The 24,813-nt window shown below is 42.8% G+C and overlaps 1 protein-coding gene and 2 pseudogenes across 1 annotated transcript; 1 reads left to right on the top strand and 2 right to left on the bottom strand.

Annotated features, from left to right (window-relative positions):
- Positions 1-324: 324 nt before the first annotated feature.
- On the bottom strand, positions 325-8,003 carry LOC147003614 (aurora kinase C-like; annotated as a pseudogene).
- A 4,672-nt stretch (positions 8,004-12,675) lies between these two features.
- LOC147003613 (uncharacterized) lies at positions 12,676-16,890 on the bottom strand (annotated as a pseudogene).
- A 3,961-nt stretch (positions 16,891-20,851) lies between these two features.
- LOC147003612 (zinc finger and SCAN domain containing protein 4C-like) lies at positions 20,852-24,286 on the top strand. Its single transcript, XM_085842276.1, has 3 exons — positions 20,852-21,226; positions 23,060-23,219; positions 23,304-24,286. The coding sequence occupies exons 1-3, from the start codon at positions 20,852-20,854 to the stop codon at positions 24,284-24,286; spliced, it is 1,518 nt and encodes a 505-aa protein (XP_085698402.1).
- Positions 24,287-24,813: the final 527 nt, after the last annotated feature.

Genomic DNA, 24,813 nt, shown 5'->3' with positions numbered 1-24,813 from the left:
TCACTGTGTTTTATTTACCAGCCAGTCAAGCCAACTTGGTGATTTCATGTTCAGTTCAGAGATTTATCCTCTCAGAATATGAGATGGAGAGCAATAGAGGGAGCCACCTGGTGTGGGCTTCTGGCCTCCACCTCTATCACTCATGTAAGACAAACTTTTCAATTCAATCTACACACTAACTCACTCAAGCAAGAAGATTGATGCAAAAATAAACAGTTTTAATTAACATCATTTCATAAAATAGAAAACAAGCAAACCACACACACTAACAAAAGAGCCTGGAGAGCTTCCTGAAGAAATCCATAGGGATAGAGATGGGCAGGACTCAGGAAGACATCTGAACACAGGGAGGCAGCACCCTTCGAGAGTGTTCCCTGACCCAGGGGTGCTTCAGGACCTGGGCCAGGCTCAGCCGCTCTGAAGGATGGTACCTAAGAAGCTTGGAGATCAAGTCCTGGGCTCCTGCAGGCACTGATGAAGGAAACTTAAAATCTACCTAATGAGCCAGGGGAAGAAGAATAGAATCTAGTTATTCTCATTTCGTAATCTCCCTGTGCTATAAGTCTCCTCATGGCACCCTTTTGGCTATTAGCAGATAATCTTTTGTATACACTCAGTCCCCAAAGGCCCACCCAGGACCCATCACTGTCTGGCTTCCTGGTGAATGTCATGTGTGCGTGCGCTGGCCATACCTTGCGGATACGTCTATATGTCTCACTGGAGGTGCTGCTCTCAAAGGGTGGCTTCCCCACCAGCAGCTCATAGCAGAGCACGCCAATGCACCACAGATCAACCATCTCATTGTACGGTTTCTGCTCTATCATTTCCGGGGGCAAGTAGTCCAGAGTCCCACACATTGTCTTTCTCCTAGAACAAGACACAGAAGATTGGGCTGTGCGTAGGCTCTGATGAAGGGAAAACACCAAAAAACAAAAACAAAACCGGGCAGTGGTGGTGCACAACTTTAATCCCCGCACTTGGGAGGCAGAGGCAGGCGGATTTCTGAGTTTGAGGCCAGCCTGGTCTACAAAGTGAGTTCCAGGACAGCCAGAGCTACTCAGAGAAACCCTGTCTCGACAAAGCAAAAACAAAAAACAGAAGAAGGGAAATCTTCCCTGTTCAGCTTCCAAGGAAATGGGAGACACAGGGACATCCTAAAGGGTCCACTCCTGTGCATGCCTGAGGCAAGGAGAACTGTTCATAAACACCAACTGTTAATATGGATCAAGATTCAGAGGGGCTATAGGAGGTGAGTCAGGGGGCAAAGCACTTGCAAGGGGAATTCCTGAGGACCTGAGTTCTATCCCCCAGAACCCACATAAAGCCGGGTCCATGACTATTGTCCTAGAACTTCTATAGTGAGATGGGAGGCAGAGGAGAATCATAGAAAGTCTGTAGATCAGCTAGGCAACTATGAAAGAGCAAACAAAAGACCTTGTCTCAAATAAGGTGGAAGGTGAGGGACTATCTTGAAGGTGTCCTCTTACACGCCCACCCTCCTCCCAGACACAACATGGCACATGTGTGCCTACATGCACATATGAGAATAAACACAGGTTTCTTTTTGTTTAACGTTCAGGGAAAGCAGATGCATATAGTAATAGCTCACATCTCTTAATTCTGGCATTTGGGAAGGTTGCAACAGGAAGAGCATTGTGTTTGAAGCTAGAATGAATCCACAACCAGTCAGACAAGGCAGGGCTGGAGAGATGACTCAGTGGTTAAGAGCACTGGCTGCTCTTCTAAAAGACCCTGGACAGATTTTGCAGCATCCATGTGGCTGCTTAAAAACAACTGATGCCCTCTTCTGGCTTCCAAGAGAACAGGCATGAAAAACGGTGCACAAGTCCTAGATGCAGGCAAAACATTCATACATAGAAGATAAAAATTAAAAAAACTAAACCAACTCAGAAAAAGTAAATACTATAAGGGAAGAAACACTAATCTCATGTTTTAAAACATGGTGCAGCATATCACCTGTAGCATAACATCACAGGATTGCTGTAAGTCTGAGGCCAGCCTGGTGGTCAGAGTCAGTGACTGAGGAAGATTTTTTTTATATTTATTTTTTTTAATTAGGTATTTTCTTCAGTTACATCTCAAATGCTATCCCAAAAGTCCCCCATAACCCCCCTACTCCCCTTCCCACCCCCTCCCACTTCTTGGCCCTGGTGTTCCCCTGTACTGGGGTATATAAAGTTTGCAAGACCAAGGGGCCTCTCTTCCCAATGATGGCAGACTAGGCCATCTTCTGCTACATATGCAGCTAGAGACACGAGCTCCGGGGGTACTGGTTAGTCATATTGTTGTTCCACCTATAGGGTTGCAGACCCCTTCAGCTCTTGGGTACTTTCTCTAGCTCCTCCATTGGGGCCCTGTATTCCATCCTATAGCTGACTGTGAGCATCCACTTCTATGTTTACCAGGCCTCGACATAGTGTCACAAGAGACAGCTATATCACGGTCCTTTCAGCAAAATCTTGCTGGTGTATGCAATGGTGTCAGCATTTGGAGGCTGATTATGGGGTGGATCCTTGGGTATGGCAATTTCCAGATGGTCCATCCTTTCATCTGAGGAAGATTTATGATGTACATAATGATGGTGTATGTCTCAAGAGGAACCAAGGAAATGTAGCTCATCGACATGGAGAAATTCCTTCCTGGGATGCTTGCTAATTTTACATGGAATCTTACTGGCAAAGGCAAACACTGATAAAGACTAGGAAAGCAAAGCTCTATTTGTGGTGTGTGTGTGTGTACATGCCTACAGACACACACTAACAAAGACAGAGGACGACATTCAGTGTCTTTATTAAGCTCCCCACTGTATTCCTTTAACGCAAGGTCTCTCATTGGACCTAACCCAGTCATTTCTGCCAGTGGCTAGCCAGCTTATAGGATCTGCCTGCCTCCATCACTCAAGGCAGGGGTTAAAGTAATCCATAGCCACAGCCAGGTATTTACAGGTTCTTTTCATTTAAAGTCAGGTTTCCTGATCACAAAGGAACTGTTCTTATCTACAGAGTCCATCACCCCACCCACCTATTCTTTCAATTTGCAAATGCATTTTAAAAGTGTGTATTTGGAAAAGGTGCTTGTTAACCACAAGGCCCAGTTTGTATCTGGGCCTTCCATGTGAGATGAATTCACTTGGGAAATGCCTCACTAGTGTGAGTGTCCCACCCCCATCCCATCCAACCTACCTGAGGGAGGGGGTATGCACAGACCACCCAAAGTCTGAGATCTTCACCTCACCATTGAGGCCCAGCAGGAGATTCTCTGGCTTGATGTCCCTGTGAATCACCTTCTTCTCATGGCAGTAGGTCAGGGCATCTGACAACTCGTGTATTATCTGTGTGAACAAAAGCAGTCTGGTGGGGGGAAGACTTTCTCGGCTTCCCTGTGAGGTAGAACAGACATTACGAATTTTATCATTGCCAAGGAATCTCATTTTTTGACAATAATTCTATTGTCTCTTTGTGTGTATATACATAGCAATGCGGAGCATAGAGGACAATCTTTAGAGTGGTGCCTTACTATCGACCTTGTTTTTCAGCAGGGTTTCTCTCTGTAGCTCTTACTACCCTGGAACTCTCTCTGTAGCTCAGGGAGTAAAGGCCTCAGTCACCACCACTTGCCTCTTTGTTCTTTTTAAAAGAGGGCCTTCACTGTCTGGCCCAGGTCAGCCTTAAACTCATGAGATCTGCCTGTCTTTAAATAGCATGATGGTTATAAACTAGCCAGCCCCCACCCCTCCACTATAGACTTAGCAGAACAGGAGCCAGACACAGAAGCTGTGCTGAGTGTAGCCTCCCCCAGCCTTGAGTAGGCTGGCTCAGACCTTGCTGCCATTGTGAATGAGACCACCTGAGATGGAGCCTTCAGACCCTGTAGCCCCCTGCAGCCACACTGAGTTCCTGAGTGGGAGGCCAGAGCTGTATAGAACATCAAAGAAGTAAAGAGACCAAGACAGATTTCTGCTCAAGGCCCAATGTTTACTAAGAGTCTGTGCTTATAAAGCGGGATGGCCCATCCCCCGCCATGCCAGGCTTCTTGATGCTTTGTTGCTAAGTTGTTAACACTAGTCTGTCAGAGCTATTAGCATTAGGTCACCAAGTTCACAGGTTGTTGGCTCTCTCAGGAAGACAGGTTCAGCCTCTCAGCTGTAGCTGCTTCTTGGAAAAGAGCAGCAGCAGGTGACAAGAACAATAGAGCTATCTAGGTGGGAAGGTCCACCCCAGGTGGTCTCATTCACAGTGGCAGCAAGGTCTGAGCCAGCCTACTCAAGGCTGCGGGAGGCTACAGCTGAGCCAGTCAGAACATTCCCCCTAAAGGATCAGAGGGAAGGCTACAGGAGTCAGAGATTTTATTGTCCAGCAAAGCCAACTAACTGATGGTGCAGGGATAGAGTTCTAGGGCTTTTCTTAAAGTACCCTACAATTTCAAGGTACCTTTTCTTTTTTCCTTTTATGAGATAAGGTTGCACTATGTAACCTTATGGCCTGAAACTTGATATGTAGACCAAGCTGACCTTGAACTCCTGAGCCTTCTGCTCCAGCCTTCAAAGTTCTGGAATTATAGGCCAGCAACACTATGTCCAGCTAGCTTTCCAATATATGTTTATGGTTTCATTTTCTATCTAATAGAGTTGGACTTTTTATATACTATTTTCATTGCATTTATTTGTTTTTCTGTGCCTAAATATGTGAATAAGTGCATGGAGAGGTACAAGGACAACCTTCTGGGTTTTATCTCTCCTTCGACCATGCGGGTCCCAGGATGCTGGTGTTCAGCCTCAGCAGCAAGCATCCTTACCCAATGAGCTGTTTCTCCAGCCCCAGTTACAATCAAATGCTTGATAAGAACGATACCAGGTGTGGTAGCCAGCACTAGGGAAGCAGAGGCAAGAGGATTTCTGTGAATTTGAGGCCAGCCTGTCTATATTGTTCCAGGTTAGACAAGAAGTGAAAGAACCTATCTCTAAAAAAAAAAAAAATCTATTAATAATAATATTCTGTGGCTACATTGGGATCAACCCAAGGCCATAAACACACTAGAGAAGAACTAGACCAACAAGTTACATCTAAGCACACCTAAAAACCAAAACCACACAAACAAATAAACAAACAAACAACCCTCATGGAAACAAAGAGTCCAAAGCTGGGTGGCCTGTCATCCTAGGAGTTACAAGGTTGCAAACTCAAGGTTAACCTGGGCTATACAGGAGTTCCAAGTCATTCTGAGCTGCTTAGAAAAGACTCTGCCCAAGGAAGGAAATACAGCACCGTGAGCCAGGTTTCATCCTGGAGATTTCAGGGAAGCCTGGGCTAGCCTGGGCTATCTAGCAAGATTTCCTGCAACTCAGAACAACAAGAGATGAAGGCCAGCAAGATGTCTCAGTAGGTAAGAGAGCTTGCTGTACACGCCTGGTGACCTGAGTTTCAACCCTGGAAGACACATAAAAGTGAAAGGAGAAAACAGACTCCTCCCCAAGTTGTCTCATGACTTCTATATGTGCCCACTACGGCCTGTATGCTCCCCCACCCCACATCCCACACTAACACACAAAAGAGTAAGTTAAGAAGAGTTGGGAAGGGATATTGGCAGCTACAATCAGTAACTGTCATCACTGCGTGCATCCTTGGTCCCAGAACTCCCCTCACCGTGGCTGTACGCTGCTGGTCCAACTTCTGATTTCTCTGAAGCTCCTTATAGAGCTCACCTCCTGGAGCATACTCCAGAATTAAGTATATCCGAGTGTCATCGTAGAAGTAGTTGTACAGGCGAAGGATGTTCGGGTGTCTGAAGGAGGAAGGAAGGAAGAGTCAAGGCAGGCAAGATGCATAGCAAACAGAGACATTGTTGCCAAGTGTGCTAACCCGAGTACCACTCCCAGAATCTGTATGTGGAAGAGAGGAACTAATTCCTGCAAGTTGTCCTCCACATGTGTCCTGTGACTCACATGTAGCCCATGTGCCACCACTCCCCGTAAAACAAAACAAAATAAAATAAAATTGCTGAGTAGTGCAAGACTTAATCTCAGCACTCCAAAGGCAGGTGCAGGCAAATCTCGAGTTCAAGAGCAGCCTACTAGATCTACAGAGCAAATACCAGGACAGCTATGGCTACACAGAGAAACCCTGTCTCCAAGTAACCAAAACCAAAACTAAAATAAACAAACAAATAAGTAGGTATAAGACAAAACCGATTGCTGTGGACAGAGTTTCACTGTGTAACTCTGGTTGACCTGGAACTCACTGGGAACCATCAGGCTGGCCTCACACCCAGTGATCCACATGCCTCTGCTTCTCAGGGGCTCCGGACAAAGGAATACATTTTTTAAAAAGATGTGCATCACCGGGCGTGGTGGTGCACGCCTTTAATCCCAGCACTCGGGAGGCAAAGGCAGGCGGATTTCTGAGTTCGAGGCCAGCCTGGTCTACAAAGTGAGTTCCAGGACAGTCAAGGCTACACAGAGAAACCCTGTCTCGAAAAACCAAAAAAAAAAAAAAAAAAAGATGTGTATCACCTGAGGAGTAACACTGGGGGTAGACCTCTGATCTGCACATGTGTGTACACTTGAAACTGGTGTGTCCAATACCAGGAGAGAATTGTCCTAACCGGAATGAGTTACAGAGAAAAGTCTTCAGGTAGAAAACAAAATGCTTATTTGGGAGTCATGAAGACGGAGTTCAGAGGTCGAGGGCAGCAAGAGGGAACCAGCTCTGAGTTCCACATAGATCAGGCTTACTGTAGGTGTGCCTGGATCTCCACTTCCCTGCAAAGTTGGTGCTCCAATCCCTCCTTCTCTATCTCAGACTTGAAGAGGACCTTCAGGGCCACGATGAAATGATTTTCCTTGAGCCGAGCCAAGTACACACGCCCAAATTTCCCCCTGCCCAGAGGACGCCCGATTTCAAAGTCACTGATGGTGAAATGATTCCTGAATAGATGGAAGAGATGACCTCATATCAGAGACTAGGAAGAGTCAGGGGTCCCCAACCGCTCCCCTTCCTCATTCACTGAGCTCACAACCTCAGCAGTGGTCTTCCATAGGGAAAATAGCATTTTAGATCCATGAGCCAATGCTCCTCTTGCCCTGCTTACTAGTCACCTGAGTCCCACTTTCTTTCTTCTAGAAACTTTGGCAAAGCACTCACCTGGTTGAGGTGCTGGGCTCCATCTGGCCAGTAGCTAAGGAAAGAGAGGAAAAATGGGCCTGGTGATGCTCAATAGCAACCCTAGTCTGTGGGAGGTAGACAAGGAGGCAGGAGTTCAAAGTCACCCTCCACTCCATAGCAACTTTGAGGCCCACTTAGTACACAGGAGAATCACCCTATCAGAGACTGGGGGAGGGTGGGAGGGGAAAGGGTATAGGAGAGGGGAAGGGGCATCAAGAAAGTTGTAGGGGAGGGCATGGAAGGGAAAGGAAAAAGGGAGAAGGAGAAAAAGAAGGACTGCAGGAAAAGGAGAGATGGAGAGTGAACCCAGGAAAGGAGGGGTGGGGGAGGAAAGAGAGGGAGGAGAGGGAGTGAGGGAGAGGGAGTGAGGGAGAGGAAGGATGATGCAGAGAGAGAAGGCTGAAGCCTTCACTGCCAATGCACACACACACACATAATGCACCCCTGGCTGCGGACCCCAGTGACTTCTAACTGTCCCCATCCTGCTGCCTCGTCCTCCTGCTTGCAGGGATCTTTCACATACGTGCCACCACTTTGGAGTCGGTCCGGGTTCTCCTACCTCTTACTTGTGTGTGAAGCCCAGCCTGAAGGAGGTGACTCTTCCCTGAACTCTAAAGAGGTGAGGGCAAGTTGAAGTCCTGCTAGTTGCTTAGATCCTGGAAAAAGGTAGGCAGGTAACGCTCTGACTCCAGCCTCCCCAACCGCCCGGAATGTCTCACCCACTCTGGGACACACACACTGGTAATCCACTAGCACAGCCGCACTCAAGAGGTTTCCAGATCGCGCTTTGATAGAGTCTAGTAGATCCCAGCTGATAACCATTGGTTATCTTTCTGAAGTCATAAGCATGCCCAATAGGCGCACCTGAGAAGCCAGGCTGCTTGCCCTATAGGATGATGGGGGCGGGTCCAGAATGTGCCTAAAATCACTAGCAAGGAAAGTACCATTTGCGGAGGTCAGCAGGAGGGGCACTAGGTGTTTGTGTAGGTACAGAGGACCTGCAATCAACCTAGAGGACCCCGTAGTAAGAAACAGCAAATATGTGTCTCCTCTGTCAAATGCGATGAAATTTATGTTTATTAGAATAGGGAATTAAAATCTTTACAAATCCTGCACACACCTTTAATCCCAGCACTCAGGAGGCACGGGGCATCTCTGAGTTTGAGAACAGCCTGATCTAAAAGAGCAAGTTCCAGGACAGCCAAAGCTACACAGAGAAATCCTGTCTTGAAAAACAAAGTATTGGGGGCTGAAAATCCAAAACAACCCAAGCAAAGCAAGATACAAAGCAAGATACTGAATTAGGCAGCAAAAACTGACCAGTAGGAGATAGCAACACAGACTTGGGAGCAGACTGCTTCTTGGGACGTTCATCCACAAGTAGATGACAAAAGTCTATTATTGTACTCAGGCTGCTACTGATCAGGCCACAGAACTTGGGAGCTGAAAAGCGACTCCAAGCCAGAATATCACAGAAAAATTTTAAGCCTGAAACCATCAACATCAGCTCCAAGTTACAGTTACATATTCCCACCCATTAGGATTTGCCAGATCCGGCATGACATGCATTGTTCCTGCCTCTGAGACAGGACTAGCAGGCATGGGCCTCCACAAGTGTCAGTAATGCTTGTTTGTTTAACACTGTACTTATTTTTACATTCCTATTTCGAGGAATGTCCTCCTCTTAACGTTAATGACTCCATGATAATCGGAGAGAGCATGAGTCCGGAAGGGGAGGAGAAGGTATAGCTAATGTCTCAGCAAAACGGCAAACTCGTCTGAAGGTGGGGGCAACTGTCTGTCCTGCAGAATGTGTCCCCACCTGCAGGTCTGTTCCCAACCTGTGGTCTGAGAAAAATTAGCCTCTCCCTTCCAAGAGGAGCAAGTGTTCCAAGACCTTCCCAAAGTTCCTGACCTTCTCAGTACCCAGGGAGGTCTTTAGGAATTAAACTTTATTTGACCCCTATTCAAAATGGAAGTTCTACTCAAAAGGCTTCAGTTTGGTTCCTTCTTACAAAACAAATTTTTAAAAAGCCCACCTAATTTGTAAGACTTTTTTGTAAGTATCCTTGTTTGTTTGTCATCCCCTGCCCTCTGCCACCTCCCCACCCCACGGGGTTCCTTTTTTTAGCGCTGGGTATTTTGATAATCCTTATGTAGACCAGGCTGGCCTAGAATTCAAAGGGATCTGTCTGCTTCTGGCTCCAGACAGCTGGGATCAAAGGCCTGTGTTTCCACAACACAAGGCCAATCCAAGTATTATAACCCTCCCTATTCAGTAAAGTTTTTGTTTCCACAAAGGCTCACTACTTTCTTTTTTTTTGTTGTTTGTTTGTTTTTGTTTGTTTGTTTTTGGGTGTTTTGTTTTGTTTTTCAGGACAGGGTTTCTCTGTGTATCCCTGTGTAGTTCTGGAACTCACTCTGTTCAAGCCCAGTCTGGCCTTGAACTCAGAAATCTGCCTGCCTCTGCCTCTCAAATGCTTGGATTAAAGGTGTGTGCCACCAGTGCCCAGCTGGCTCACTGCTTTTAAAAGAAATTGACTGCCTGGAGCAATAATGCTTTCCTGTTCTTTTCAGACTAGGCAATGTGAGAAAAATTGTAAAGACCAACTCCAGCTAAGGGGAAAAACAAAACACCACCTAAAAAACAAGCAAACACACTTGTTTCCCATTGTATTCCCTTTGCATAGGCTTGAACTCACAGAGACACACTCCTCCCCTCCCCCCTGCACTCCCAATATGAACACACCTCTGCCTCCCAGGTGCTGGGATTAAAGGCATGCCCTACAGCCAGCCAGCTAAGAGATATATTTTAAGAGTAGTCACTGTGCTAAAGACAAAAATCTGTAGCCTTTCAGTTTTAGATTTTATTGCTTTTGATTTTTCTTTTGTTGTTGTTGCTTGTTTGTTTTTGAGATTGTGTCTCACTGTAGCCCAGGTTGGTCTGGAATTCACTATGAAGCTCATGTCTTGTCATGTACCCAATGGACACCCTGGGCTGTGCAAAGTAGACTGGCCTCAAGCAGTACATCTTTGTGGGATAGTTTTACATAATGTGCATTCAAATGCTGATTTTTGTGCAACAACACCTAATTGCTATTGGATGTTGGCATTGTCATAATTGTTGAAGCATCTCCTGTCTCAATGTTGTGTAAAAATTGTTCTCCATCACCTCTGATTGGCTAACTGTGGAGAGCTTTTGAAGTTGCTTCTAGGAAGGTCAACCTGATAAATCCCTAGACACAGTGATAATGGGACTTTGTTTATTTCCTGTTTGATTACTTTGATTATTGTCTGGTTTGTTCATTATTTAAGCTTTGTTTTTTTCCTTAACTATTTTGTTTATGCCTTAGGACTGACCATATACTTTGTGTGTACCTAGAATGGTATAAAAGCAGACTGGAAAAAAATAAACAGGCCTTCAGCTTCAGAACTGGCTGGGGTTACTTTACAGTGTTGTCTAATTGTGTTTTTCTTATCAATCCTTTCTCCCTTCCTGAAGAACCCATTGACTGACTGAGCTGGCTTGGTCAGTTAATAAAGATCTAAATAGCCAATAGCTGGGCAGGAGAGATAAAATAGGATTTTTCCTTCCCAGTGAGGGGGTCCAAGGTGGAGATAGAGATCAAGAAGGGTGTCATGGAGGGAGTCTCCATGAGATGATGGAGCAGGAGGAGCCAGGGAAAGACTAAGATGGCAGGTAACAAGATATGGGGCTGGAAAATAGGCCAGACATTCATAGTCAGGTCAGAATAGATGAATTTCTGTACAGCTGTAATTCTTTAAGCTTCTGTATAAATATAATCTCTGTCATTATGTGGGAGTACACACAAGAAAGACCATAGTTAAACTTTTACATGACACAGTCCTCCTGCCTGAGCCACTTGTAGGCACACCCCACTACACTTGGTTTCCTTTTCTTCTTTTTCTCTGGAGAAAGGATCTCACTATGTAGGCCTAGCTGAAATCATAGACACACCTGTTTCTGTTCCCTGAGTGTTAGTAAAGGCTTGTACCACCATGCCCAGTCTTACACTTGGTTTCTTTTAGTAAATATTGTGTGTACGTGCATGTGTGTGAATGTTTTGCCTGCATGTTTGTATGTACACTCCCTGCACACCAAGAGCCCAAAGAAGTCAGTTGCAAATGGAGTTATGGATGGCTGTAGGCCACCATGTAGATGCTGGCAACCAGACCCAGTGCTCTGCAAGAGAAACCACTGCTCTTACTACTGTGCTACCTCAGCTAAATGGTTATATAGACAACTCTAGCATTGTCTCAGAAAGGAGAAAAAAAAAAAAGAAAGAAAATGATTTGTAGTAGAACCATATAGCTACACCTGGCAGAGCCATTATTCTCTACTTTAATAGGCTTGGAAAATATTAATTTATTTTTTTAATTGTATCTCTGTGTGTCTGTGCATACAGAAAAATGCCTGTGGCAGTTTGTGGTTAGAAGAGGGTATAGGATCCCATGAAGCTAGAATTACAGGCAATTGTTAACTGCTCGGCATGGGTGCAGGTAACTGAATTCAGGTCTTCTAGAAGGAGTTATACTCTGGACCACTGAGTTATCCCATCCGAGTTTACCACCCCCACTGACTCTGCATTCTAATCTGAGGTGCCTCCTAAAGAAGGAGTCCACCACCCAGCTCCACTACATTTTTTTTAATCTGAGAAAAATTTGAAACAGCTGAAAACACAAGGTTTATCATTTTCACCCTACAAAGACAGGCAAAATTTTCAGCTGTGTAGTATGAAGAAGGGTGTATATTTATATGATTAAAGAGGTGGAGCAATGGCTCAGCAGTGAAGAGAGCTTACACATGCAGAGAGAGAGAAAAAAGAGAGAGAGAGACTGCTAAAGGAAAACAGAAAAAGGCTGTTGGAATTTGCAAGAATACAGATACTTAGGAAAAATGTGGATCCTTATTGCCTTACATATGAAGTATTTCATGGCTCAAGTGTCCCTCGTTCATCACAAAGGTTACTGGTCTCAAGAATAGTATCTTAGGAAACAAAGATATGCAATACATGTTTACAGGCTTGGTCTCAGCTAACTCCCCAACACCATGTGAATACACAAGGCACAAGAAAGGGCCAAAGGCTTTGACTAGTAAAACACCCACCTCACTCCAAATAAGCTGAGGGGTCGATATCACAGTGCCATAGGTTTTTCTGGGAGGTCTGAAGAGATCTGTGATTTTATTTTTGTTGGCATCTGCTTTGTAAACAATCCCTGAGATAATACTACGATGTAAATTTGTAGGGAGATGTGGCTGAAGTTTTCCTGGGTGAACTTTAAACAAGATCCCACCCCTACCACAACCCACCCCAAACCCTGGAGTTCTTCCTGGGTGAATTTTCAGAGGGAAATAAGGCTGGGTCTGTGGCTGCTGTTGCTCTTCAGATGACAGCGTGTGCTGTAATAGGAAGGGGTTTGCTTGCTTGCTTGCTTGCTTGCTTGCTTGCTTGCTTGCTTGCTTGTTTTATGGTCAAGACACTTGTGCAGCTTCCCTTTGGTGTAGATGATCAGATCCTGAAGAAGATGTTTCTTGTGACAAAAGTTTCCCCTCACTGGCTCCACTCAAGAAATCTTTCCTCAGAAGAAGTTCACCGAAGATAACTGAGAGCTGTGTGGCTGTGAATGGTCTTCCCTTCTCTGCCACAGTGGTAGGGCTTCTGTCACTGCAGTTTTTGAAGCTGATTGAGGGATGAACTGAGACTGGTGACCTTCCCACGTTCACTGCACTTACATGGCTTCTCCCCACTGTAGATGATGGCATGGTCTTCCCACACCCAATACTTCAATTATGTTCCCCACTATGAACTCGCTGGTGCCTCGTAAGACCTGATAGGTCCGGAAAGGCCTTCCCACATGCCACACACTCATAGGGCTTCTCTCCAGTGTGGATGCTGAAGTGCTGGATGAGATCTTTCCGACTGGTGAAGGTTTTCCCATACTTTATGCACTCAAAGGACTTCTCTCTGGTGTGGACCTTTTTTACACAAGATAAATGTAGAGCAGTGGGTGAAGGCTTTGCCACACTGGAGGTACTCAAAGGGCTTCTCCCCAGTGTGAATGCTCTGGTACCCCTTGAGGTACGACCAGTAGTTGAAGGCTTTGCCACACTGGAGGCACTCAAAGGGCTTCTCCCCAGTGTGGATCACATTCTGGTGGATCAGGGCAGCACTCTCAAGGAAGACCTTCCCAGACTCACTGCACTCATAGGGCTTCTTTCCTGTGTGTGTCTGCTGGTGCCACAGGAGGTATGACCTGTGTTTGAAGATCTGTCCACACTCAAAGCACTTGTATGGGTTCTGCCTGCTGTGGATGATGTAGTGTCTGATGAAACCTGGCCTATCTCAAAAGCTTTCCCACATCCTTTACCAACAAAAAGTTTTTCAAGAGTGTGACTCCTGTTATGTAAGATGAACATAGAGCGGTGGGTGAAAGCTCTGCAGTACTCCTCACATTTATAAGGCTTCTCTCAACTGTGGATCCCCAGGTGCTGGGTAAGGTGGTGTTTGCGGTTGAAGGCCTGCTCATACTCCATGTACTTGTATGGCTTCTCCCCAGTATTGACCATATGGTGTTGAAGAAGGTATGTGATCTTGCTGGAGACCTTCCCTCACTAGGTACACTCATATGGCTTCACTCCAGAATGATTCCTCCTGTGTCAAGCAAAAAGGAACTTCTTGCTGAGCACATTTCCACAACAATCATGGCCAAGGCTGACTTTCCCAGGAAGCACTATTTGAAAGCATCCTTGCTCTGTTCCTGAGGAAGCAATGGGACCAGGAGTTGGCACTGACTGGGAGTCCTCAGAGGCTTCCTTTGTTGACTCAGCCTGGTGTGATATGTTTAGATATGTAGTACATTTTAAATTTGATTAATTGGTTTGTTGGTTATCTAGTTTCCTGAGTTCTTTATATATTTTAGATATCATCCCTCTGTCAGTTGTGTGGTTAGTGAAGATCATTTTTCACTCTGATGGCTGACATTTTGTCCTTTTAATGCAGTTCTATGCCTTACTTAAGATTTTCAGTGTCATACTACAAATGCAGGTAATGCTATGGAACAAAGGAATCATCAGGCTATAATGGTAAGTAGTAAAGTACTTCATTCATATTACAAACAAATACAAGAGTAACTCATTAAAATAAAAAAATAGGATTACACTAAAACAGAGATATATGATTTCTGGACATATACCCTGAGAGTGAAACTACCATAGAGAAACTGAACCTGCACATTAAGTTCTCCATAATTTACAACAGCAAAGAAATTATGTTAATTACCAGTTAATAAAAGTATGCTATCAATACACAGCAGACTTTTGTCAATCTGTGAAAGAAAATAAAATAATCAAATTTTCAGGAACCAGATGGACTTTAAAATGATTTGTGTTTGTGTGTGTGTATCAAAATTTTCATTTTGCTCTAATTTTAATTATTTATTTTTTTTACTCATCACTTTTCATCCAGCTCACTGCTCCCTCCCAGTCACCCTCTTCCAAAATCCTTCTCCTATCCCCTGTCCCCTTCCCTTCTGAGAAAGACTCCCTGAAAGTATGCTCCACCCTGGTTATTCACATCTTTGTAAGGCTAGGTGCTTCATGTCCCACTGAGGCCAGACAAAGCAGCCAAGTAAGAAGAAAATTTCCTCAATGTAGGCAACTATTTTGGGGGATAGCCCCTGTTACAGTTGTTTGAGACCCAAATGAAGAACAAGATACACATTTGCTACATAATTGGAAGGCAGCCTAGGTCCAGCCTGTGTATGTTCCTTGATAGGTGTTCAGATTCTGAGAGCCCAGGCATAGTCTTGAAGAACATTCTGTCTCATAAAAGGATGTAAATCACAATGTTCATACATATTTAAACGCAAGAAAAAGTGGGTATGATATATGAAACCAGAGAAGAGGTCAAAAAAGGTAGAATAAAGGTTGTTGAGGAATCAGTGAGAGCTCACTAGGACAAATGTGCCATTAAAGAGAAAGGATAATGAAGCACCTATACACTTGGGAGAGTGTGTCAGGGGAATGGAGACAAAATGTAAGACAAGAGGAAAAAAATAAATTTGTTTGAAAACATCATACGGAACCCTAATACTGTGGGACCATGAAAGGCAGCCTGGTTTCTGGTTGAGCTAGGTTTGAAATCGTGGTGACCCCAAAGGTGACCCCAGCAAGGAATGGTAGACTTTTTGCCATGCTCCTGGACACCAGGCCCCGGACCTGAGTCCTAGGCTCTCCATAGGTTTATGGCCATAAGTCAAGTAAGGGCAGTGCCTCAAGACCCTCCACAAGTAGAAAATGTGACCTCAGATCAAGTACTCTCAAGACTGATCTCCATTTTAATGAGGTACCTGAAGGTCTCAATGGCTTAGCCAATGAACTTCCCTTCCCAGATGTTCCTCCTTGCAAAAGGTGTTTAACTTCAGGCACGCCCTGAAAAAGGGGACTACAGTTTCACTCATCAACACTCTCGTCCATGGCAATAAATGCTTTAAAATTATGGACTGTCTCTTTTCATCTGCATCCAATGTGGGAGGCAAGGAACTTTGTAGGGCTTCATCTAAAGAGTTGAGTCTAGTCTCCAGCAGAAGGCTTCTCAGCATTCTCAGCCATGGCCTCCACCAAGTCTAGCTGCCCATTGGACAAGCCAAGGTTGCTCATTCCAGTGGGACCCATCCTGAGCTCCTGGCCCTTTCCTCTCATCCCAAGGCTAAATCCAGGCCACTGGGGAGGGGCGTTGGTGGGCACTCAGTTCTCAGCTCTTCTGCAGTATTAAGTGGTGTCTCAGGGGCCCAAGAGTCTGAAAATCTGGTATCTCTGGTCTCCATGCAGTTCCAGGGTAGCCTGAGCCAACTTGTGAAATTCCAGGGGAACTCAGACTGCACTTTTCCACACCTGGGACAGGTTCCAAGTGACTTCTCCTAGCCTGATGCCCACCCAAAGCAGGAGCCCTTGAGGGGAAAGCAAAGTCAAGACTATCCAGTGTTCCCAGGGATTTACTCACCAAAGAGTACAGATACAGGGACCAATGGCTCCAGCTTCATAAGTAGCATAGGGTGGCCTTGTTGGGCATCAATGTGAGGGGATGCCCTTGGTCCTGTGAAGGATTAATGAGCTACTGTAGGCAATGCCAAGACCAGAAAGAAGGAGTGAGTGGCATGGTGAACAGGGAGAGTGGGGAGGGGATAAGGGGCTTTTGAGGGGAAACCACGAAAGGTGATAATATTTGAAATAGAAATAAATAATCAAGAAAACCAGAACAACAACAACAACAAAACTCCAGCATCCTACCTCACTGAGTAGCCCCAGCCCTGAGAGGACTCGGGATCCCACCATTTAACCTACATAATAATATGTATACTAATTTAAAATTTAAAATACAAACAAAAAATTTTTTAAAGACTATGGTTTTATAGTGAATTTTACTGTATATTCACTGTAGTTCTAATAGTCAGTAAAGCTCACTCTAAATACTTGACATTATCATCGTTATTCTTCTCTTATCAGTCCTAGAGTTTGAAATCAGAATGTCATACATGAAAAATGAGTACTCTGCCTCTGAACTACATTATTTTATTTTTTTATGAATTACATATCATTTTGACAAATTGGAGGAGAATGATATGTGTAGTGCATATTACCTTGTAACATACATACTGTCCTGCTATTCTGTGCATTGAAACACGTCATGTCTGTGTCATTGATGTTTTACTTGAAGAATATGGCATGTAAGTTCCTTCTTCTTTGCTTTATAGAATATATTTGAAATTGTAATAATTTTCTCTCTAAAAGTAATGTATTTGTTAAGACCTATTATTTTGAAATTAATTTTGTTGGGATTACAAATACTTTCTGAGAGAAGTTCTCATGTTGTACAAACTCTATTCATATAAAATACCTTTTCATACAAAAGAAGAATTGCTGTTTTATCCCCAATTCTAACTCTTGTTGTTTTCTTTGTTTGTTTTGTTTTAGAGTTGTTTATTTGTTTGTTTTTAGACAGGGTTTCTCTGAATAGCCATGGCTGTCCTGGAACTCACTCTGTAGCCCAGGCTGGCCTCGAACTCAGAAATCTGCCTGCCTCTGCCTCCCCAGTGCTAGGATTAAAGGTGTGTGCCACCACACCCGGCCCCAATTCTAACTCTTAGTATAAGTAAAATAATGCAGTGGGTTGCTCTGATTCTGCTTATATTATCATGCTAAATATTGGCTTCTTTTTTTTTTTTTTTTTTATTTATTTATTTTTTTTTTTTGGTTTTTCGAGACAGGGTTTCTCTGTATAGCCCTGGCTGTCCTGGAACTCACTTTGTAGACCAGGCTGGCTTCGAACTCAGAAATCCACCTGCCTCTGCCTCCCGAGTGCTGGGATTAAAGGCGTGCACCACCACGCCCGGCAATATTGGCTTCTTAATCTGTAGTTGTCCACAAAGTACAGAGCCACACATCCACCAAATGTTGCTATTTGAATATTGTCCAGAAATACAATTGGTCAAAAAAAAAAAAAAAAAAAAGAAAAGCAACTTGCTATGATTGTCCATTGGAGGGAGAAAGGTGGGATTTGAGGATTGAGTGAAGAGATTGCTGGTAGAGGGGGAGAAAGAAGAAAGAAGACTTAAGTGGAGGACGTTGCCATGGGAAGAAATGAAATATAAACTCTTGGAACAGAGAAACAGCAAGTATAAGGGACTTGATTATTGGGGAATAAGTTAGAATAGCTGTAAATCTGCCCTATTTAGGCTTGAGTTTGTAAATAAAATAGCTAGATTGTGTTTCCTTTATATGGACAAGCTATCATTATGGATCCCTTCCAACAGCAACAACAAAAAATGACTTAAAAGCATGTCTTCTACCTTCCTAGTAGTCGTGGTTCCAGGGCAACCTTACTACTTCTATCTTCTCCTTCTCCTTCTCCTTCTCCTTCTCCTTCTTCTTCTCCTTCTCCTTCTCCTTCTCCTTCTCCTTCTCCTTCTCCTTCTTCTTCTTCTTCTTCTTTTTCTTCTTCTTCTTCATGCTTTTATACTTTCTTTTTATATATACATTCTGTTCATGCAAACCTGGCTATGTTTGAGCTCTATTTGAAATCGAGACTTGCCTCAAACTGATAGAGATGCTCCTGCATCCGTTTTCTGATCTAGGATTAAGTGTGTAGCAGGTATTAAAGCCACTAACCTCCTTCAAGTAGTCTAATTGCTATATTTAATTGTGCCTTTTGAAATTCACATGCAGGAAGAACAGTAAAAAGTTTACTGTTTTCATGAAAAAACACTTTCATCTGAATGTTTCTTCTGGTTGGTATTGCATTAATTCATTAATATACTGAACATCATCAGAAGCAATTAAAACTAATTATACATTTTTACATGGTGAGTCAATCATTGTTGTAACAAATGGCTAATTTATTTGAAGAATTTGTAGTGCTTTCTTTGTCATGTGGCATTTTTTTTTCCATAAAGGGAAGGGCAGCTTTAGGTTTAAGCATTCAAAATTTTTGATTTTGTGAATGTAAAAGACTTCAGATTTTAGAAGTTGTAAATCACTGATTTTCCAGCCTATTTGGGGGTAAGGGAAAGTAAGTTTCTATGTTTGGACTGAAGTTCAGCACAATCTCAGTGTTTGAAGATAAAACATCAACACGTGAATTTAGGGGTCACAATTGAATCTATCAATTAGCATGATTGGACAAATTAATTCACAAAGGCAACCACCTTTAAATCCACCACTCTGGAATTAATAGCAAGGATGTGTAAATTTCAGGTCAACCTGATACACACAGTAGGGCTATTATATCTAGGCATACATGGGAATAAATTGTCTCAAGATTAAATAAAAGAAAACAGAGACAGAAAAACAAAAAGGATGTGTGAAGTAGTGAGGTCACTCTGAGATGTCAGCACTAAGGAGTTAAAAGTTATATGATTGTATTGCAAAATCATTCTGAAAATCTTAGTGAGATTGTGAGCAGACTAGGATACCATATAGACATTTGTAAAAAACAAACAAAACAACAAACAAACAAACAAACCAAACATGAGAGATGGAAAGATAGAGAAAACAAGACAGAACAAAAAAGACCACCACATTTTGCCACAAATTTTAATCTCTCCCTAGTATACAATCCTCAAATGATGTCCATGTTTTCCCAATAGGCTTTCCTCTCTATCAAGACATAAGTTCCCTTCAGCCTCGATCTCTACTATATTGTGCTACAGACACATTCTGGGTTCTTCCTGCCCTATCTGATTCCACTATCAAGGATTCTACAGAGTTCACTGAAGCACTTAGGATCCAATCTCTCTGGAAACCAGGAAATTTTAACAAGTTTCCATTGACTACTCTGTGAGAACCCAGGCTCAGAGGTCATAGAAGGTAAATGCTAATCTTGGAATTCCTCTTCAGTGTGGTACTATTTCCATTCACTACAGTGACTTACAACACTTGATTAGGAGATGATCTTCTTCCAAAGAAGAGTCAATCATTGCATTGGAGATGCAAAACTAGGGCTGAGTTAGGATTCCTTACGTGATTCAATCAGCAGGAAAAGATGTCTTTCCCTATTTTGTTTGCTTGCTTGTATTTGATGCCCTCTTTTGGCATTATCTGTTCCCCTAGGTCAGACTGACCTTGGAACTCTGGGATTAATAGGCAGTGCTGGGACTAGGAACTCTCCCGATTCAACTTCTATTACTTTGAGTACTATGGATAAAATGGTAATCTGCCCCGCCCAGGGACAGGAGGTATGATAGAATCACCGTGTGAATTTAATCAACATCAGTAACTGACTAACGGAAGCCAGGCGCTATAAAAGGGACACAATCCTAATAGAACCTCAGATGAAGCAGAGCCAAGGCAGGGACACACAGTGACTCTCTGGGCTTCTTGGCATCACTCTTGAAGTCACTGGAGAAAGAGGTGAGTTGGAGGAATAGGTAAACTTCCCTACCTAGTGGTCTTGAATGTGTGAGTATATGTGTATTTATGTGTGTGTGTGTTTATTTGTGGACTTGGGAGAATCTTCATCACAATTATGGGTAGATCTCAGTAGTTCAATATTGCCTTTTGGAAGCTTTAATGATCAAGAGGTTGGTTTTTCTAAACTCTAAAGAAAACTCTGAGTTGGTAACCATCCAGGTATGTGTGTGGATATTTGTTTGCTTCTCTGTGAATTTAATATTCCTGGTTATTCATTTTAAATATTTTCTTATGAAAGTATTATTCTCTGGTACTTTAGAATGAGACAGAAGTGTGAAACTTAAAATTTGAGGAACAGCAAAATAACTCCCATCCTTTCCAAGGGGGGAACAGATGACATTGCTGTGTTCTTAAGATCTTATGTCAGATCTATTCACCCTAATACAGGACTCTCTGGTTATGGAGTCAATCTTTTTTCTACTTCTTTTCAGGTGTTTTGCCCATTTCCAATTCCATGCAAGCAGATTTAAAGGATTATAGTGAAACATTTCCTGTCAGGAACCCATAAAACCATCTGTGACACAAATCTCATTTTGTTTTGTTTGTTAACATTATTATTTGTTTCTTCCTTTTTAAAATTGACAGCTTTTAGAGTACATCCATCAACTGTTAGCATTTTCCTAAAGTCACAAAACAGATACTAAACTGCTATAGTTGAGTCTTTCCGACCATTGTCACCAAAATGGCTTCACAGCAGGCACCAGCAAAAGACCTTCAGACCAACAATTTAGAGTTTGCTCCAAATGGTAGTTCTGGTGTGCAGTGGGCAGAAGACATCTCTAACTCACCAAGTGCTCAGCTAAACTTTTCCCCAAGTAACAATGGCTGCTGGGCAAATCAGGAGCTGCAAAGTCTCTGGAAGATGTTCAACTCATGGTTGCAGCCAGAAAAGCAGACTAAAAAGCAGATGATTTCTCAACTAGTCTTGGCGCAGTTTCTTCTCACTGGGCACTGCAAGGACAAGTTTGCTTTGACAGAGAAGTGGAAATCCAGTGGCAAAAACATGGAGAGATTCATGGAGAGTCTGACTGATGAGTGCTTGAAGCCTCCTGTCATGGTGAGTTCCTCGGGGCTTAGGTGGAAGGAAAGGCAGAATCATTTGGGTTTGGGGGAAAGTAGGGTTTTTTTTTTTCATTTTGTTTTGTTTTTCTTTGATTGCTTGTCTATGTTGTATTTTACAAATGAGATTATATTCTGTAAAAAAATATTTATACTGAAGAAATATTATTGCCTCAAATTACCATGAATATAGCAGAAAGGAGCCTATCAATTAGGTTTGATATGCACAACTAAGTCTAGTTTATTTACATATTAGTAGAGAGGATGAAGAATTGTCCTGGGGAGGACTTTAAGGATGTAGAGGAGATAACTTGTGTGAGAGACCCAGCTTGTTCATGGAGATGCTTACTGAGTATTCATGAGGACTATGTTAGATCCTGCCATGAACACTTATAAACAAGGTTCACACTGCTAGCCTGTGATCTGTGGAAGTGTGTGGCAAATTTTGGGATTAAATCCACTAGATGGATTCTCAAACTGGCTATTACATATCATTGATTCTCTGTCTAGAAAACTGAGGTGTCAGAATGTTAAAGTTCTGATATTGAAATGCGGTTGGTGCTGTATACAAAACAGCACCATACCCATAAGAATTTCTGTGATGCATAATGGTGCTTCAGTCTAAACATTCAAATTTGGATAGACCTAATATAGATTTAATTATGTTGGATGTTTCTCAAAGCCGTGATTTGCAAAATTCTCAGTTATTTACAGAAATTGTGAAGCAGTTGAAAATATTCAACCACACCATGCATACATCCCTACATACCAATTAAAAATGCTTCCTATTTCACATATTTTGTTTACATTTTTATTGGTTTAGTTGTATGGTTCATTTCCTGGTTGCTTCTTGCTTGTATTTGTGATTTGCAACAAGGTTTCTTTGTATTTGTTTATTTGTTTGTTTTTTGATACAGTGTTTCTCTGTATAGCCCTGGTTGTCCTGAAACTCACTTTGTAGACCAGGCTGTCCTCGAACTCAGAAATCAGCCTGCCTCTGCCTCCTAAGTGCTAGGATTAATGGCGTGTGCCACCACCGCCCTGCTGCAGCATGGTGTCTTTATGTAGTCCTCCTTGGCCTTGGAATCAGAGGAATTACCCTCCCTCTGCTGCTCACGTGTTAGGTTAAATGGTTTTGGGGTTTTGGGTTTTTTTTTTAGGTATTGTTTTTGTTTGTTTTCTTTTTTTGAGACAGGATTTCTCTCTGTAGCCCTGGCTGTCCTGAAATTCACTCTGTAGATAAATCTGGCCTCAAACTCAGAAATCCTGTTTCTTCATCCTCCCAAAATCTGGGATTAAAGGCACGAGCCACCACTGCCCAGCTAAATTAAATCTGTTGACCACACCTTGCAAGTTAAGAATTATACTGCATATACTCTTTGAGTTTTATTTTAAGTTTAAAATTTCATACTAAGTACACTGCTTCCCTAATATCCAGTCATGTTCTTAAGAGCAGGCCTTGTGCTTCTTTGAGACACTGCATTAAAAAAAAAAAATCAGGTAAAGTTAAGACAATCTGAAAACATGGGCTAGCCAGTTTAAGGAAGGCTTATTCTCCTTCAATGTGTTGACCAGTTAAAGAAACTATGACTGGCAGAGCACACAGGAACACATCTTTGTGTGTCTGTGGGGACAATGACTTGACATTTGAAAACACATTATCTATAGTGACTTTAGAAGTCAGAATTTGTGAGTGCCAGGAAAGATCATTAGACTTAAGGCCTAGACAAATGAGCTAATCAATATTCCAGTCTCCCTGTGCTAGCAGGTTGAGGTTAGGTGTCTGCAATCCACATGCTCATGCATAAGAAGAACATGTCTTTCTTTACAGGTCCACGTGTCAATGCAAGGACAAGAAGCCCTCTTTTCTGAAAACATGCCATTAAAAGAAGTCATCAAGCTTTTGAAACAACAGCAATCTGCAACAAGGTCAACACCAGATAATGCTCAGATGCCAGTAGACACCACGCAAGATAGATTCTTGGCCACAGGTTAGTTGGTAACCTGGATTAAAGAGTCATGTTTTGAGGGGGTCCATTTTGGGTACATTTTCATAGATTGTCTTCTTTCCAAAGGACAAGAAAACAGTGAAAATGAAGGCAACACCTCTTGTAATGCTACTGAAGTAAATGTTGGTGAAAGCTGTAGTGGAAATGAAATGGATTCCCTTCTTATTATCCAGAAAGAACAGTACCCTGAGCATGAAGAGGGGAATGTTGTTTGTCAATTCCCTCATGGTGCCAGAAGAGCAAGTCAAGGCAACTCCAGTCATCATGTAGACTTCTCGAGTGCTCCGACTACTACAGATGTCCCCATGGAGGAACAACCAATGGATTTATCTAGAAAAAACATCTCTGAGGACAAGAACAATTGCTATAACACTTCCAGGAATGCTGCTACTCAAGTATATAGCAGTGATAATATTCCCAGGAACAAGACAGACTCCCTTTTCATTAACAAGAGAATATATCATCCTGAGCCTGAGATGAGAGATATTCCTTATGGAGTTCCTCAGGATTCTACAAGAGCAAGTCAAGGAATATCTACATGCCTGCAAGAGTCACTTGGGGAACGTTTTTCTGAAAAAGACCCTAGGGAGGTACCAGGGTTGCAGTCTAGGCAAGAGCAGCCTCTCTCTGAACCTGTCCTTCTTGGTAAGAATCAGGAGTCCAACTTACCATGTGAAAGTTATCCAAAGAGAGTCCATAGAGATGCCAAATTATACAAGTGTGAAGAATGTTCTAGGATGTTCAAACATGCCAGGAGCCTTTCATCCCACCAGAGAACTCACCTGAATAAGAGTGAATTGCTTTGCGTCACCTGTCAGAAAATGTTCAAACGAGTCTCTGACCGCCGAACCCATGAGATCATACACATGCCAGAAAAGCCTTTCAAGTGCAGCACATGTGAAAAGTCCTTCAGCCACAAGACCAACCTGAAGTCTCATGAGATGATTCACACAGGAGAAATGCCTTATGTCTGTTCCCTATGTAGCCGTCGCTTTCGCCAATCATCCACTTACCACCGTCACCTGAGGAATTACCACAGATCTGACTGAACTATCTAACATGCTCAGCAGAGACTGGTAGGGCTTCAGCCTCAGTATGTCATCTTCAAACCGAGAAGAATATTGCTACTAAATTGCACTTACCCAATGAAGATATAACATCCTTGTAGATTGCCACTTTTATATTTTGTTTTGTTTTGGTTTTTATTTTGTGTGTGTGTGTATGTGTGTGTAATTTTTTGTTTGTATTTCCATACTTCCACAGCATAACTTATTAGAATACTTTGCTGTTAATTCTTGAGTTGCTTCTTGCTTTTAGACAGTGTTCTTCTGGTTGGCAGCTTTATACACCTGTCTTTCTGGCACTAGAGTTTCCAAACATTTTCTGATCTCCACTTTTATTCTCTATAGTGGTCCTGACAGAGGCCTGACATTCCCTCTGATATTTTTCTACATTTTGGAGTTTTAATCCCAAGTCTTGGAGTTGCAAGTTAAATGAATTGCATTTTCAGATATCTCCCATCTCATGTCTACTGCTTACAGTTAAAGAATATATCTCTACATTACTAGAACAACCA

The sequence above is a fragment of the Mus caroli genome, unplaced genomic scaffold, assembly GCF_978045245.1.
Source record: "Mus caroli unplaced genomic scaffold, Mus_caroli_1 scaffold_8, whole genome shotgun sequence".
Taxonomy (NCBI): Eukaryota; Metazoa; Chordata; class Mammalia; order Rodentia; family Muridae; genus Mus; species Mus caroli.
This window is presented reverse-complemented; position numbering and strand designations above follow the sequence as displayed.